This window comes from Boleophthalmus pectinirostris, unplaced genomic scaffold, assembly GCF_026225935.1.
Source record: "Boleophthalmus pectinirostris isolate CB_2022bp ecotype Guang Dong unplaced genomic scaffold, ASM2622593v1 HiC_scaffold_21, whole genome shotgun sequence".
Taxonomy (NCBI): Eukaryota; Metazoa; Chordata; class Actinopteri; order Gobiiformes; family Gobiidae; genus Boleophthalmus; species Boleophthalmus pectinirostris.
Window position 1 is genome coordinate 35476397 of NW_026571175.1, and position 15040 is coordinate 35491436.

Here is a 15040-nt window from a genome sequence, read left to right on the forward strand (position 1 = left end):
ATTATTTATTTATTTATTTATTTTAATGAGACAGGGACAGCGCATCATTTTTACATTAACCTTAACAGGAAAGATGTTTGTACCAGGTTGTAGCACCAGAGCTAATTTCCACCTGTTGTTTCTGGGCAAATTCATTGATTGATTGTATTTAACTGACCTTAACTATCAACTGTTCTTCCTGGAGACCTGTAGCATGTTTTGGGTTGGGAATATACTAGATACAATACACACGCGTAACTGATTGTATCACAGAAAATACATTTTAATATATTTTACAAAAGAGATAAGTTGTAGACTTACTACACCTTTCTTATTGTTATTTCTTTTGTGGTAGAAGAACAGCAAGACAAATATCAGATGTTGGTGTTATAGAATAATTTCAAGTAGCCAAGAGCAGCAAGAAGAGACGTGAGGCTGGAGTAACACAGACGTTCATTTACTTCAGTACAGGACACTGAGACTTGAACCCTCAGGACACTGTGATAGTGTTGTCCATTCCAGTCTAGTCCAGTCTATGTTTTTGTTGTAGGGAGTATTATACCTCGGATGATGTGGGCAAAGATGACAAGGGCTGATCTGGCAGTGTGGGGATGACGCAGCACAGAAAAACGATCTTCATTACACCACCGCTTCACAGTGCATGAAGTGTTTTAACTACGGACACAACCGCAGTATTCAGGTTTGAACCGTCGACTCAGAGTCTCTTTTCTCTCTGGATAAAGGAACAGTGGAGACAATGAAGACATTAAAGGATGTGGCCGTTTAAAACACTTCTGTCTCAGTCTAATAAACACTATTAAAGTTCATGTGTGTGAATAGAACATTCATATTAAAATCTGCACAAATTTCCATCGCTGCAATTTGATGCACAAAAGCCCTTTATCTCTGCTTACTGAAATGTGACAGCGAGACATGCAAAGGCAGGTGCACGTTTTATTACAGTATTACACCACACTTTAGACTTTGGACTTGTCTGGTACTGCAGGATTTGGAATCACGCTGTTCACGTTTAGTAATTTCACTCTTAAGCGTCACTATTGCCCATTGTCCCATAAACATTTTTCAACAACTTTAGTCTCAGAAGAGCCTTTGTGGGCCCTCAGACTCAGAATTTTTGTTGTTTTTCTCTTTATTCTTTTCTTTAAATGTTTTTCTTTTTATCCATCAACTGACTAAAGAAAACTGTGAAGCTGTAACCCACTTTGAGTCAAATCAGCCTTTCAGGGAAGAGTCAGGACCCGTCTGTACTCCACACCCACAAAATAACATGACAAAAATGAAAAAAAAAAAAAAAACTAAAACCTAAAATTTCACCAAAATGTATCAGGAATTCCACTTTGTCTTTTTTTTTTTTTTTTTAAACCTGAAGTCCGTAAATTTCCTTTTTATTGAGGTGTGTGTCAGGTTTCAAATGGGAATTATCAAAACCAAACAAATGTTCAGTCTGTGTGGTTGATCCCTCCAGACACTATTTTTATATTTACCAAAAAAAATGTAGGTGGGAATTTACATTTGCTGTTCCTTTGTGCAGATCTGGTTCCCACTTATAATGAGAATAGATCAGACAGAGAACAAAACTAGAGAGTCTCAGCTTCACAAAGAGTCCAGCCATTTGTTTATGCTCAAATTTTGGTATAAATGACAAAGTCCATTGCGTACTAACATGACGTGAACTATCCCATTGTCCGACTCTTTGTCATGTTGATGTTTATGGCGACATCAGCTCCCAGTGGACACCACAGTTTTCTAAGGCTTCAGACTGCAGGGCTTAATGCTCAATTCCGATTTTTTTGTGAAATACGATGCGTTTTTGCGAGGTCGTTCACATTTCCAATTAAATGTGACTTGTATGTGTGTCTCTAGTGTGAACATTAAACGGAAAGTGTCCCACATGTGACACTGGAGACACGACGACGTCAACCGCAGCGAGCGTCTCTGTGTTTACGGAAGTTGTCCAAACATGGACGCAGCATCGAGCACCTGGAGATTTTAAAGTTCCTCTCGTACCGGAGCCAGAACATGAACAACTTACTTGTTTTAAGGAGGAGATTGAGAAGGAGAAGGACGAGGTTTTTGGTCGTGGTGTTTTGTGGGACAGAACGTTGAAAGGAACGTGTGGATGTGGAGACGGAGCCAAGAGTGGTGAGTGGTGATGTGCTTCACTTCAGTGACACGGAGTTCATTAACAATTTTCACCTACTTCAGTGCAGAATAGTGACGTTTGTGTCTTGTTGATAACGTGTAGGTGGATGAATGCACTTTTGCCGTTCAGACTGAAGTCACATGTCAAAAGATCAGATATGTATCAGTTTCAGGAGCACATATCCAAGTGTCCTGGGTCGTTCAGACTTTCATTATTAAAAGATCGGATACAGGTCACGTACAGGCCAAAAAATCGGATTTGGGTCACTTCAGGCTGCAGTCTGAACGTAGCCTTAGTATCACAGCCATGATTTTGCCTTTATTTTTTACTGAACCATATCAAATCAATTTGAAATATATCGTATTGAATCGTATCAAATTGTAGGATCACTGTATTGAGATATATATCGTATCGTGGCCTATGTATCGAGGCATGTATCACATCTGCAACTTCTTAATGATACTCAGCCCTTATGCGTAATGTAACACTAAACTGTTACACACAGGTGCTGGTTTTGCAGAGTTCTTGGATTGAAAGTATTGCAGGATAATAGGCCTTGTCACGCTGATCCACAGTAGTGACAGAAGCTCGAGTGCGGTCCATTGTATCTCCGCTGTGTGCTGTGAGTTTTATGGCTGCTGTTGACTGCTTAACCACTCTCCTCTCTCCTGCCCTCTCGCTCTCTCCTCCTTTGGCCTGATGAGCGATGCTCGGTGCTAAACATCAATAGTGCATTAGAGCACATTACGCAGCTCTGAGGCGGTGTGTGTGAGGGATGGGCCGGGCCGGGCGAGGTGCACCGGGGGTCAGCTCCGTCTCTGGACCCCTCGCTCATATTTCTCCTCCTCCTCCTCCTCCTCCTGCTGCTCCAGACCGGCCACGAAAACGTCCTCCATCACCACGCGCACCTTTTTATTTATCTGCGGTGATGCGAGATTAATCGTAATTGAGGCGAAATTGCAGCTTGAATTGGCAAATCAAAGGCTGCGGTTTTTGAAGCACCGTCGTTTCCTCTCCTCCGCAGGCAAAATCTCCGGTCTTATTCTGCGTAAAAACTGCTTTAAATCTGTACAAACATGTTCTGAAATGTGATTCTTGTGTTCGTTTGTCAGTTCATGCTTCAGTCTTTTGGTCAGTTCTTCTGGAAGCGTTTAAAACATGAACTTTAAACCCAATATTATGATCAAAACGCAAACGTAATCAGTATATTTACCCCAAAAATTCAGAAAAAGAATATATTTTCTTATTATTAGTGACAGAAAGTGTGAGTAGTCAATGAGTATCTGCCCTAAAACCAAACGAAGAGCTGCTTCAAATCGCTGTAAAATATCAGGTTGTGAAAGATAAAAAAGACACTAAGCTGTTTTCTACAAATCTACACAGGATTAGGGTTAAATTTCTATACAGATATCTCAGTTTTGAAATTTTTTTTTGTTGCCATCTTCAAATGAAAATAATGTCTAGAGGTTTCATTATTGCTGTAAAATACATATTGTTTACCATTTCTGTTTTTGCAAATAAACTCTTCATATGTATGTCTTGTTTTTTTTCTTGTGTGTCTCTCTTTCAGACTGGGCCTCGACCCGAAGCTCCTGGCCCAGGTTCTGAACATGTCCTCGGGTCGGTGCTGGTCCAGTGACACTTATAACCCGGTGCCTGGGGTCATGGAGGGAGTCCCGTCTGCCAACAACTACCAGGGAGGCTTCGGCACCACGCTCATGGCCAAGGTACTTTCTCGCTCTCTTACCGTCTTTGAACAGGCTTCATTTTTAGGATTACTGTAAAATATATCAGTCATTATGAAGAATAACTTGATTTTTTTATTGTAAATGTACAGAAAGTCAAAGAATAAATAAACATTTTCATAATACAATAATACACATTTAAGAAGATTCAGGAATACACCCATATTCACTTTTAGATTTAGATTTATTGTCTTTGTATAAAACACAACGAAACTTCAACAGCGCAAATCTACAGCAGTAAAATGAATAAATATAGACACATTCTCACATCCATACTCTTAAAAACATTATATAAATTAATAGATATTGAATTACACATGCATTATTTATTGGTGAAGTTTGCACCATGTGGCTTGTCGTCATGGAGATGGTCTCGCTTTACCTGGAAAGTCCCACCATAAGGCTTTAAATGTTTCCATCTTCTGAAGATGAGCAAATGATGCCTCTGGGCCAATTTCTGGTGAAGATCTGTGTAAGTTTAGTCTCAACTGGTCTCAGTCTTTATGAAAAAAATGTTTATCTTTTGATTGAAGAGCAGTGTGATAGAGAAATTGGCCTATGTCATCAGTTTAATACTCCCTACTACAGAAGCATAGCCGGAATAAACTGGACTAGACTAGAATGAACGACAGTGTTACAGTGTGTTAAGGGTTCATGTCTGGAATGATGGTAAATAAAGTTTTCCTCCTAGACTAGGCTGACCAGATGAGACTGGCTGAAATTCGGGACGGGAGTGGGGATGGGGGAGGCTCAGAAATGTTGATGCTTTCTAAGTTGCTTTTTTTTAACAAATTAACTAATAAAAACATTGAGTTTCAATAAATTATTTTGTTTGCACACAAACGGAAGAAAGGTCAAAATAACCCGGAGCGTCTTCACTAAAGACAAGCGACTTAACGTAGTGAGCTAAATTACACGATGTAGGGAGAAGCTTGGTTGTGGCAGTGCCTCACCTGCCTCACCTGACCGCACGTCGCTCTTACTTCACCTCGCCGTCTCCCCTCCGGCTACAAACTCGGCGGTTGCTGCTAGGGATGGGCATGATTAATCGATTAAGAATTAAGAATTTCATCGATTACGTTCATTTTAATCGACAAATCGAATGTAGGTTGCTGTGTGTATCGTGACCAAACAGGTGTGTACATGTGTCTCTGCATCAGAAGGAGCGAGACACAAACAGTGGGTCAGTCTGTAACGAACCGAAGCACAAATGTGTATTTAACGATGATTTGTACAAGAAATTCCACTCTTTCTGTTGGGACAAGTGTGAGTCCATGCGCACAGTGTATAAAGCAGCACATATGTTTCTGTGTCCAGTGGGAAAAAGTTTTACCAGGTGAGAGTCGCTCAATGTCGATGACGAGTCCCCGCCCCCCTCCCCCCGTACGCTGTCCTGGTTTTAACAAACACAAATCTGGTCACACTAACCTGTATTCACCTGAGTCATGTCTTTTAATCCAACAGAAACGAACCACATCAGCGACACAAGAGCTGGAGTTTTATCTTCGCTTAGTTTATGCAAATTAGCGATGCGGTTTTAAGTTTTGTTTCTGTGAGAGTTGAACAAAACTGAATTAAACACATTATAATGTCAAACGGGCTGAAGTGGCTCTAGAGTCGTTACGGTTTATATGTCGTAAAGTTGAATTTATTTATGCAGATAGTAATAATAATGATGATCATTTTAATTTTAAAAATCGATTAAGAAAATTTCATGCCCGTCCCTAGTTTACTGTGCCCGCGCCTTCAGTAAGACGCTCTTCCCTGTTATAACGTAGGAGGCGTCCAAAGTGAATGTACACCTCACAAACAGAGCGTCTAGAAGCCGTCAGAGGCTCTGTACAAACAATTTTTAATGTTTATCGGAAATAACTACTCAGGATTTAGTCATTTAGTCATTTTTGGGACATTTAGGGCTGGATTTGGGGTTTGGGACAACAGCTTAGATTTCGCGTCTGGTCTTTTCAACGTTCAGACTACTTCAGTTTATTCTACAAACGTGTCTTGTATCCCTGCAGTAAACCAGTCCTGCTGCACCAGTGCGTCCCGTAGAGAAAGCCTCATGTGCCGACAGTGGGTCTGGGCTCTGTGGGCTCATGATGAGGGCTGTAAACCGGAGTGTGACAGTGTTTAGTTACTGATTTCCTCCTGTTCTCTCCTGGGGCACTGCTTTGTCTGTGCGTGATTGTCTTTGTGCTCTGCTGATGGCTCTTTTGTGGCGCTCTTCCCCCTTCTGACTGCTCCATCTGTGGCTCGCTGCGTTCACTTTACAGCCCCTGCGTTACCGGAGCTCCACACTCCCATCAGCCTCCGGGAGACGACGCTTAAGTGGCTGTTAATACACTGCGTACGTCACTGTTCCTCTTCTGCTCGGTGACCTCATCAACGAGTCTCAACCGATCAATTATTGAACAAAAAAAACATCGGTTAATTTAGACATTGAAGAATCGTTACCGGGTCTTTCCACGGGTTTCAAAATGCTGAATAAGTAGAAGAAAGGAATGGAAAAAACTCCTCAAAATGCTCCACGTACTGTTAAGTTGAAACCCATGGATACAAACTCTAAGAGAAACAGAGGTTTTATGACGTTAAAATTACAGTAAATGTGAAAATGCAACCTGTATTAATGAGGATGTCTGCAAACAAGCATCACTTAAGCTTCTTTTTGGTCTAATTTAGTACAAAATCTCATTCATGGGTCTTTAAAGATCTCAAGGACTCTGCGACTGATCCGTTACTCGCAGAAAATAATTACAAGCATGGTTTCCACAGTCAAGGAAATCCTGGAAAAGTCACTGAAATTGAGAATGTCATTTTCCAGGCCTGAAAAAGTCATGGAATTCTGTAATTTCAATGAAAGTTTTGCAAAAGTCATGAAATTTTATTGTCTGTTTCATGCAACTCCAGGGTTCTGTTAAGTTCTCATGAGGCTGTTATGATTATTTCCGAACTCTCCGGGTTCAATATGAGATTTATAAACAAAGATTTGTGTTGCATTTTTGTATGAAAAGCACTTTGTACATAAAATTTGATTTGATTTAAAAGATTAAAGGTTGTACATATTTAACCAGCTTTAACTGAGAAAAGGGAGAGGTATTTTTCCGAAATGAATGGAAATTGTTTACTCGACCAGCCTGACTGACTTACAGAGACTAGAACAGGAGTCTCCAACCTTTTTCCTACAGTGAGCTCCTTTAAAAAAAACAAAAAATGCCAGAGCGCTACTAGCAGTGTTCCTTCGGTCATGGAAATCCCGGAATTTTAGTATCTCTTTCACACATCTACAGTGTTCTGTTAAGTTCTCATGAGTCTGTTCTGATTATTTGTGAACGTCTGCGTCTTTTTGTTTAAAAGAGACGACAATAAATACAGGATTTAGAATGTTAAAAACTATAATCCCAAACCATAAGACGAGTGGAAAGACTTCACATTTCAGATTTTGCCCTAAAAGTAAAAATATGATCGAATCTACACATGTAGGTGCCATAAAGTCATGGAAAATTCACTTTAGGACATTAAAAAGTCATGGAAAAGTTTTGAAATTTTGTCCGTGAAAAAGAGTGGGAATCCTGTACAAGGTTTATCGATGACCTCAATAATAGTTGTTATTTGAAGCCCTGAATATTACAGTGGAGAACCTGCTTCTGTGTGTAATGTTCTCGTCTTATTTTGGTTGGTTTCTCCTGGTGACTCTTCAAACACATGAGAACAGTGAGAATATATAAGTTCCAGTGCATTTGTGGTGGTTCAGTCTTCAGTCGGTTCAGTTCCAACATTATTCACTAAAACAGCCTTTAGTGGGATTTTAACCTGCTCCAGGTCTTAACCACACGGACAGTAGAGTGCCACACAAACACTGGTTTATTCAACATCTTCTCTGAGACCTTTGGGTTGGCAGAGGCTGACTCTTGTTCTTCTCGAGTTTCTTCTTGTAGCGTTGGTTCATGTCCCTCCTGCTGTGATCTCCTTGTTTGGATTCGAGACGCTCTATGTTGCTTTTGTTCAAGGACTTTTTGAGCTTCTTCCTGGAGCATTTGTTGTTCTTCCATCTGTCGTCCTGCTCCTCCATCATGCACCGGAGCTCAGGCTCAGGCAGAAAATTAAAGGATTTTAAGTGCGCCTTACAGTCCAAAAAATACTGTAATTTATTTTGCTATATGTAAATATTTGTAAAGTTTCATCATCAATGTACAGAAACCACATAATTTTTTAATCTTTAGAACAATTTCATGAACAGGATGTGGTTCATATTAATCTTTTCTTCTCCTGCTTCTTTTCGAGAAATGTTCTTTCCTGTTGTTTACGATGTACATGTATGTTTATGATTATTGTTTCTCTCTTGGAACAAACTCTAAATAAAAATTAATCGATCAAAGCGTGTTCTCAGAGACGAGGGAGGTGAGTCAGTTTGTGGAAGTCTGTTTCGTGCGTTTCCTTCGTACACCTTTAGTAACAATTCCAGGTAAAGTGTCATAAACGCGACCCTTGACCTGTAACTTCTGGCTGAGTCACCTGCTCGTCTGTGTGAGTCATGTGACCGCGTTCTTACACACACACTTTTTTTTTTATTGCAGGACCTGGGTTTCGCCCAAAGCACGGCCACCAGCACGCGCTCGCCCATCCCTCTGGGCGCTCTGGCCCATCAGATCTTCAGGGTCATGTGCTCTCGAGGCTACGCCAACAAGGACTTCTCCTCCGTGTTCCAGTTCCTACGCGAGGAGGAGGGCCAGTGAACAGCCGCCGCCCCCGAAACCCCCAAACCTCCAAACCCTCGCCGTGTTACCGTAGAACCATCAGAACATCACATACATGCCGTGTTTACACTCGTGAAAATATGCAACTCTCTGCTGTACCAGCTTTTGTAAACGACCCCGGGACAGGGCAGGTAGGCCGGGAATAATCCGTGTGTCATTCGTTCATTCGTTTTTCAATATAAAAACAAAAATAAGAAAATGAAAAAAAAAAAAACGATTTTCTTCATCATTTGTCTCCAAAACCAAAATTAGTTTTTTTCTGTTTTTGATTTTGTGTTTAAACGAATAATGGAAAAAAAAACTGATAATTTCTGTGACTTAAACCGAGATGCCGGAGTGAACCAGGACTAAAACAGGACTAAAATTGGACCAAAACTGGACTAAAACATGACTGAAAACTAAAACAGGACTGACCCGGGACTAAAATGGGACTAAAATGGGACTAAAACGGGACTAAAACAGGACTAAAACGGGACTAAAACTGGACTAAAATGGAACTAAACCATTACTGAACCAGGACTGAACCATGAGTGTCGGGACGGGTCAGGAGTTGTGCCCTTGTAGACTGTCAGATGATCAGGACCAGACCGGGAATGGGACCAGGACTGAGACCAGTTTAGTCCTGGTTTAGTCCTGTTTTAGTCCTGGTCCAGTTCTGGTTTAGACCTGGTTTAGACCTGGTTTAGTCTGTATGCTCCGCAAAAGTCCGGCATCGTAGTTTAAGTCACGGAAACGGGAAAAATCTTTTGTTTTTTCGTTTCATTTTTTTATTCGTTTAAACACAAAATTGAAAACAGAAAAAAACAAATTTTGGTTTTGGAGACAAATAATGAAGAAAATAGCGTTTTTGTTTTTTTTTTCATTTTATTATTTTCGGTTTTATTTTGAAAAACGAATGAACGAACGATACACGACTCCGGGATTGTCCACACGGTCTATGATACGGTTTTCATTATTCTTTAGATTTTGTTCAACAGGAATTTCAAAGTGTATTTTGCTGAAAGGGAGTAGATTAAAAGGTGTTTTGTATTTTTTCTCACTTAGATACCATCACATTTGTTTATACTTCTATCAGGCTTTATGAACATGTTTCATACGTTTATAAAGACTGTTTCCATTTTTACCTTTAAAAATTAACATTTCCCCTTGGATATCAGACGAGCAGCTCCACGTTCTGAGGTTTGTGGAGTTGCAGCAGAAATGTTCCTTGAGAGAAACGATGACCCTGTTTTAATGGTTCCATATCAAACTTGTTCCACTTTAGAACAACTCGAGCACTTAGCGTGAACATTTGAACACTGCAGATCTCTACATGAGTTATAATGACTTCAGCTCAGAATATGTTATTACTTATTGATTTATTGTTCGTTATCTGACTTAATCACTAAATATATCAGACTGATTGAACTGGTTTTCCATCCAAACAAAATACAGAGTGTTCCAAAAGATTTGACGTCATTTTAAAAGCAATTATCTTGAAAACTACAATGTCTAGTGTTCAGTGAAATTGAACAGTTTAGGTTTAGGCTGGGTGTCATTAAGAAGTTGCCAATACAATACATACCTCAATACATGGGCCATGAAACGATACGATACATTTCAACATGATTCGATACGGTTCAACAAAAAATAAAGTCTAAATTTAGTCTGTGATACTAAAAGTCTTTGTTAAACCACTTCTTCTTGTGCAAAGTTCATATGAAACACAAACATTTTAATCATCAAAACAGTCAAAATGTCAAATGTGTCGCATAAACGAGTTTCCTTCCACTAAAGAAAACGACAAAACTGTAGCTGTAACAAAAAAAAATTAAGTAAATTAAACCAAAAAATACTCCTCGTCTCTCCAGGGTGAGAGTGTGTGAACAGATTCCAAGATGCAAAGTGACTTCTCTTTGGGAGTCAACGGCTCAACCTGAAAACAGAACAAAAAATAAAACATTAAATATAAAATCTCGATCTGTTTCTAAACATTCTTTGAAAATTTGAGGTGATTTCAACAAGTACTGGCGAAATTATTGCCCTGCGAAATGATATCAGTGTTTTTGGGGCATCCTGTGTATTAATAATGGGGTGAGGCATGTTTCAAACCCCCAAATGGCACCAGAACAACATTCAGCTTGAAATGAAAAGCCTTGTTCTGACAATCACAATTATGCAACAAAACTCAATTTTAAGTAAAAAAACAAACAAAACTAAATTAAATCTTAAATAGGGAGTATTACGCAAAATCGACAGTTGCAGTTTTCTACCATATTATATTTAACGTTCCTTCTTGAAAACATGCCTGAAGTGGTTTTAGATGCCTCCATGCGTGTTTGAGTAATTTAGCGATCTCTCTGGGCCCTATTCGATCCCTCCTTGTACAAAACTGCGTCCACAGGCTTACATCGTCCATGCTCCCACACGAAAATTCTCCGTAAATATACAAAAACACGAGACGAACCTTACGCTACAACTTCACAAACCTGATGCGATGTAGAGTAGTTTCATGTTTTTTATTGTGATAGTGCTCTGAAGGGGGAGTGACTTAACACGGAGAGCAAAGGCAGGAGGAGATCAGAGCATCACAAATGAAACTTAAACTAATTAAACATGTTAATACGTCGTTTTCGGCAAATACAACATTTTCAAAACAAAAAAAAAGGAACATTCTGAAAAAGCCCATAAAAGTGTAATACTCCCTATTTTAACTTTAAGTAACGTATTTTTTTCTGAGTTGAAGTCATATTAACGATTGTAGATTGCTGGAAAAAGCACTTTAGTGTGAAATTCTAAACCAAATTATGATTATTTTGAATACATGTTGAATTTGTACGAAATCTCAAATGCCATTCAATGTTAATCGTTATATTTTGACTCTCTAGTTTTTTTTTTTTTGTTTCGTTTTGTTTGTTTGTTTCCGTCTTGAGAGCGAGCCTAATATTCCTTCAGCTCATGGCCGTCTTAACCGCACGCATGTTCGCTTCGTCTGCGCGTTCGCCAAATCTCGCGTTCATTTTTCTCGTCGTAATAAAGTCGTCGGTGTAATTAAACGAGGCCAACGAGGGTCCGAGGAGATGTACGTTTATGTAGAAATGAAGCTCGATTTCAGAACATATATATTCTATCATGTGCACGACGGATGTGGAGATATGAGGTGTTGCTTTAAGTGAATGAGTCTGCATTGTCCTTCCGTGTAAAAAGAAAAAAAAAGGACAAAAATAAGAACGGCAACGCGACGACAGACAACGTAAGGGAGAAAAGAGCTGGATGTTTTTCAGAAGCTTCGGATCAAAACTGACCACGATGTGAGATTATGTTACGATTTTTCATTTCCTGTACCTAAAGTCGGTTTGTACGCAGGGTTCCTACGCGTGAATTTTTATACATTTCAGATACAAAAAGCACTGAATGAGAAGGTGTGTCCAAACTTTTGACCGGAAGCGTCTGTCTGTCTGTGTGTTTAAAGGAGCACTGCGTAACTTTGTGATGGACTTATCGCCACACACTTGTCTCCATGGAGATGTTGATACTTTGCTTGAAATGTTCCACGTAGCATCCATTAAGGGCTCGTTTCATTATGGGTGTTGTACTGGCTCTATTCACACTTACATCAGGGGTCAGCCGTATGTTCCCTCATTTCTAAGATTTTTCTTATTTCTAAGATTTTTCTCAAAATGAAACTCTAAGTCAAGTCATTTTTATTTTCATACCTACACAAATGGCTGCTTGTATGGGTAATAGGTTGGGTGACTGACGACCAAATTGGGACAAACAGTGATCAAATCAGATGCAAAGTGATGATATATGACATATATTTATTAACATAGGGTCTAATTTTGGAGAAAAAAAAAAAGTAGAAGAAATTAGGGAAGATGGGGCTGAGGGAACATAGGCACGCTCCCACCAGGAAGACGTTTGGAAACATGTGATGACGACTTCGTTGGGTTCTGTTCGCAGTAGTAAGTCTGACGAAATCTAGGAAAAATGAGAAAATGTCCCGGTTTTCTTCATCTCCATGTCATTGTAGTGTTCCGTTATGTTCGGTTAATCAACATTTCCAACCATATCTCAGTTTTCATAATTTCCTCACTGACACACAACTCCAAGCGCACTGGGTACCGTATTTTTCGGACTATAAGGCGCACTTAAAATCCTTTAATTTTCTCAAAAATCGACAGTGCGCCTTATAATCTGGTGCGCCTTATGTATTATTTCGCGTTGTGCTTACGGACCTTGAACTGATTTTCATGTGGTACACGGTGCTCAAAAAATCTGTCAAAATGTTTTAATACGACTTTGGTAAAATATGAAGCCGCACCAATTGATGGATTGTCAAAGCATTACAACTGCCACAGTCAGGAGTCTCGCGGAGTACAGTCTTTGAAAAGTTTCACATGAACCATCTCCAACGCGATAGAAACACAGAACAGACTCACCATCAGCAGAACACCCCTCTGTCACTGAAAGAACACTCATATTCCACTGAGTCGTGTCCTTTAGTCCGACAGAAGCTGAACCGCATCAGCGCACAAGGAGCGAGCTGTTTTTTTCAGCGCTTATATTTTATGCAAATGAGTCATGTGGTTTTAAGTTTAGTTTCTGTAAAACGTAAACAAATGTGCGCAAAGCTGCATTAAACACATTATTACTCGATGTATATTTGAATCATCCTTGTAGGAAATTTTAAAAAAAACTACTTAAATGATCCACCCACATTCACATTCATAATACACATTCACCAAGACAGGGAGGTAACGCTGGGCGAATTACACCACGATCTGGGCTATGGATCAGTCTCAAGTGTCGTCTGTTTGTTTCGCTTAATGCACATTATAATATTATGTATGAAAACTGATGAGAGAATTCAATATTATAGATATTATGACCAGATTTACGTCAGTGGGTTCGATCACAGTCGGTCGGTGAGTCCAGTGTCGGGAACCACATCGGAAGCATGTTTCCAAACGTCTTCTTGGTTTGTGACGTAAGCGTGAACAGAGCCTAATGTTCAAAAATGCCAATAACAAAAAGCATGTATTCTTACTGGGAGTGGGCTCGCCTTTCCCTGGATCTTACCTGTAACTTGGCCAAGTGGCGTCACAAAGTTTAATGACATACTGTGGAACATCTGACAGAGACATTACATCTCCAAGGACGTGGAATAAGTTACTCAGTGCACAAATTCACACACATTTCTTATCAATCAATGAAAAAAAAAAACAGTGAAATGTTTGATAACTGGAAGAAAATACAACAAAAAAAAAGAGTTTGTGCACAATTTGTCATTTTTGGGCACACATAGGACAGAAACAGAAAGTTATGGCTGACTTTTCAGGATTTCAATGCAAGTTTTGTTTGCACTTTTCACCAGCAATGCAAAAAGTTTAAAGGTATATACACACTTAAACTTTGATATCGTAAAGGAACCCTGTTTATTTTATTTTATTTGATACACTCAACTGTACCTCACTTAACCACTACATTAGAACCCTATGCAGGTTTCCTCCGGTCTTTATAATTGTACTCCTAATGCTGGACTCTCTTTTAAAAGTTACAACTGACCTGATATTACCTCACCTGTGCTCTTGAGCCTCAGTATTACTACGATTATTTCTATTATTACTCTGTGACCAACACTGTTCACCTTTTCTACTGTTGCAATGCAAACTCTCGGACAGTATTTTCCTACGTTTTTACCAGACCTCGGTCCGCCTCTTCTCTTTCTGCCGCTGCAGCGTCTCTAAAACTTGACAAATGTAAATAATGTAAATTTCATGATGTCGTTGGAGGAGTTATGTCACTTTTTTATGTGCAGTCTACAGTTGTGTCTTGTGCTGTGTGAGATCAGCAGCTGTAGCCTTAATAAACATGTCTCCAAATCAGAACAGTTTGTAGTGTTCTTTTGTGCACTTTTTTGACTGGATATCGTCAGGTTCAGTCAGAGTCCTGCACCGGGTCGGGTACCCACAAGTAGTTGCTGAAACGGTCGGGTTTTAACGTTGGGTCAGGAGAATCAAATGAACGATGAATGGGAAAAAAATACATGACTCATCCAGGGCGTCCATTGCCCTGGAAACAAGTGATATTTCCCGTCTTTTTCTGGAACGATGGACCAGACTGAAAGAGACTTTAGTGTTTTTATTAAATAAAACCATCAATGGAGTTGATCGGCTCTGCGGCTGCGCTCCTGGTTTAGACCTGGATAAGTCCTGTTTCAGTTCTGGTCCAGTCCTGGTGTAGTCCTGGCAATCAGCTCTGCGGTCGCGGTGTGTATATATAATCCACTGAAGACATGGCGTAGGTTCAGTCCTGGTTTAGACATGGTCCAGTCCTGGTTTAGTCCTGGTGATCGGCTTGGCACTTTGTGACGTGTATATATTTATAATCCTCTAATGATACGGCGTAGGTTCAGT

At 39.8% G+C, this 15040-nt stretch overlaps 1 protein-coding gene across 1 annotated transcript in view; it reads left to right on the plus strand.

The window, feature by feature from the left end:
- Positions 1-14512, plus strand: part of LOC110160392 (3-hydroxyisobutyrate dehydrogenase, mitochondrial-like) — an 89099-nt gene extending 74587 nt beyond the window's left edge. Inside the window, exons 7-8 of the mRNA XM_020925031.2 lie at positions 3714-3870; positions 8463-14512. Of these exons, the coding sequence (XP_020780690.2) occupies positions 3714-3870; positions 8463-8621 (316 nt within the window). The 3' untranslated portion in view covers positions 8622-14512. The remainder of the gene's footprint in view (positions 1-3713; positions 3871-8462) is intronic.
- Positions 14513-15040: the final 528 nt, after the last annotated feature.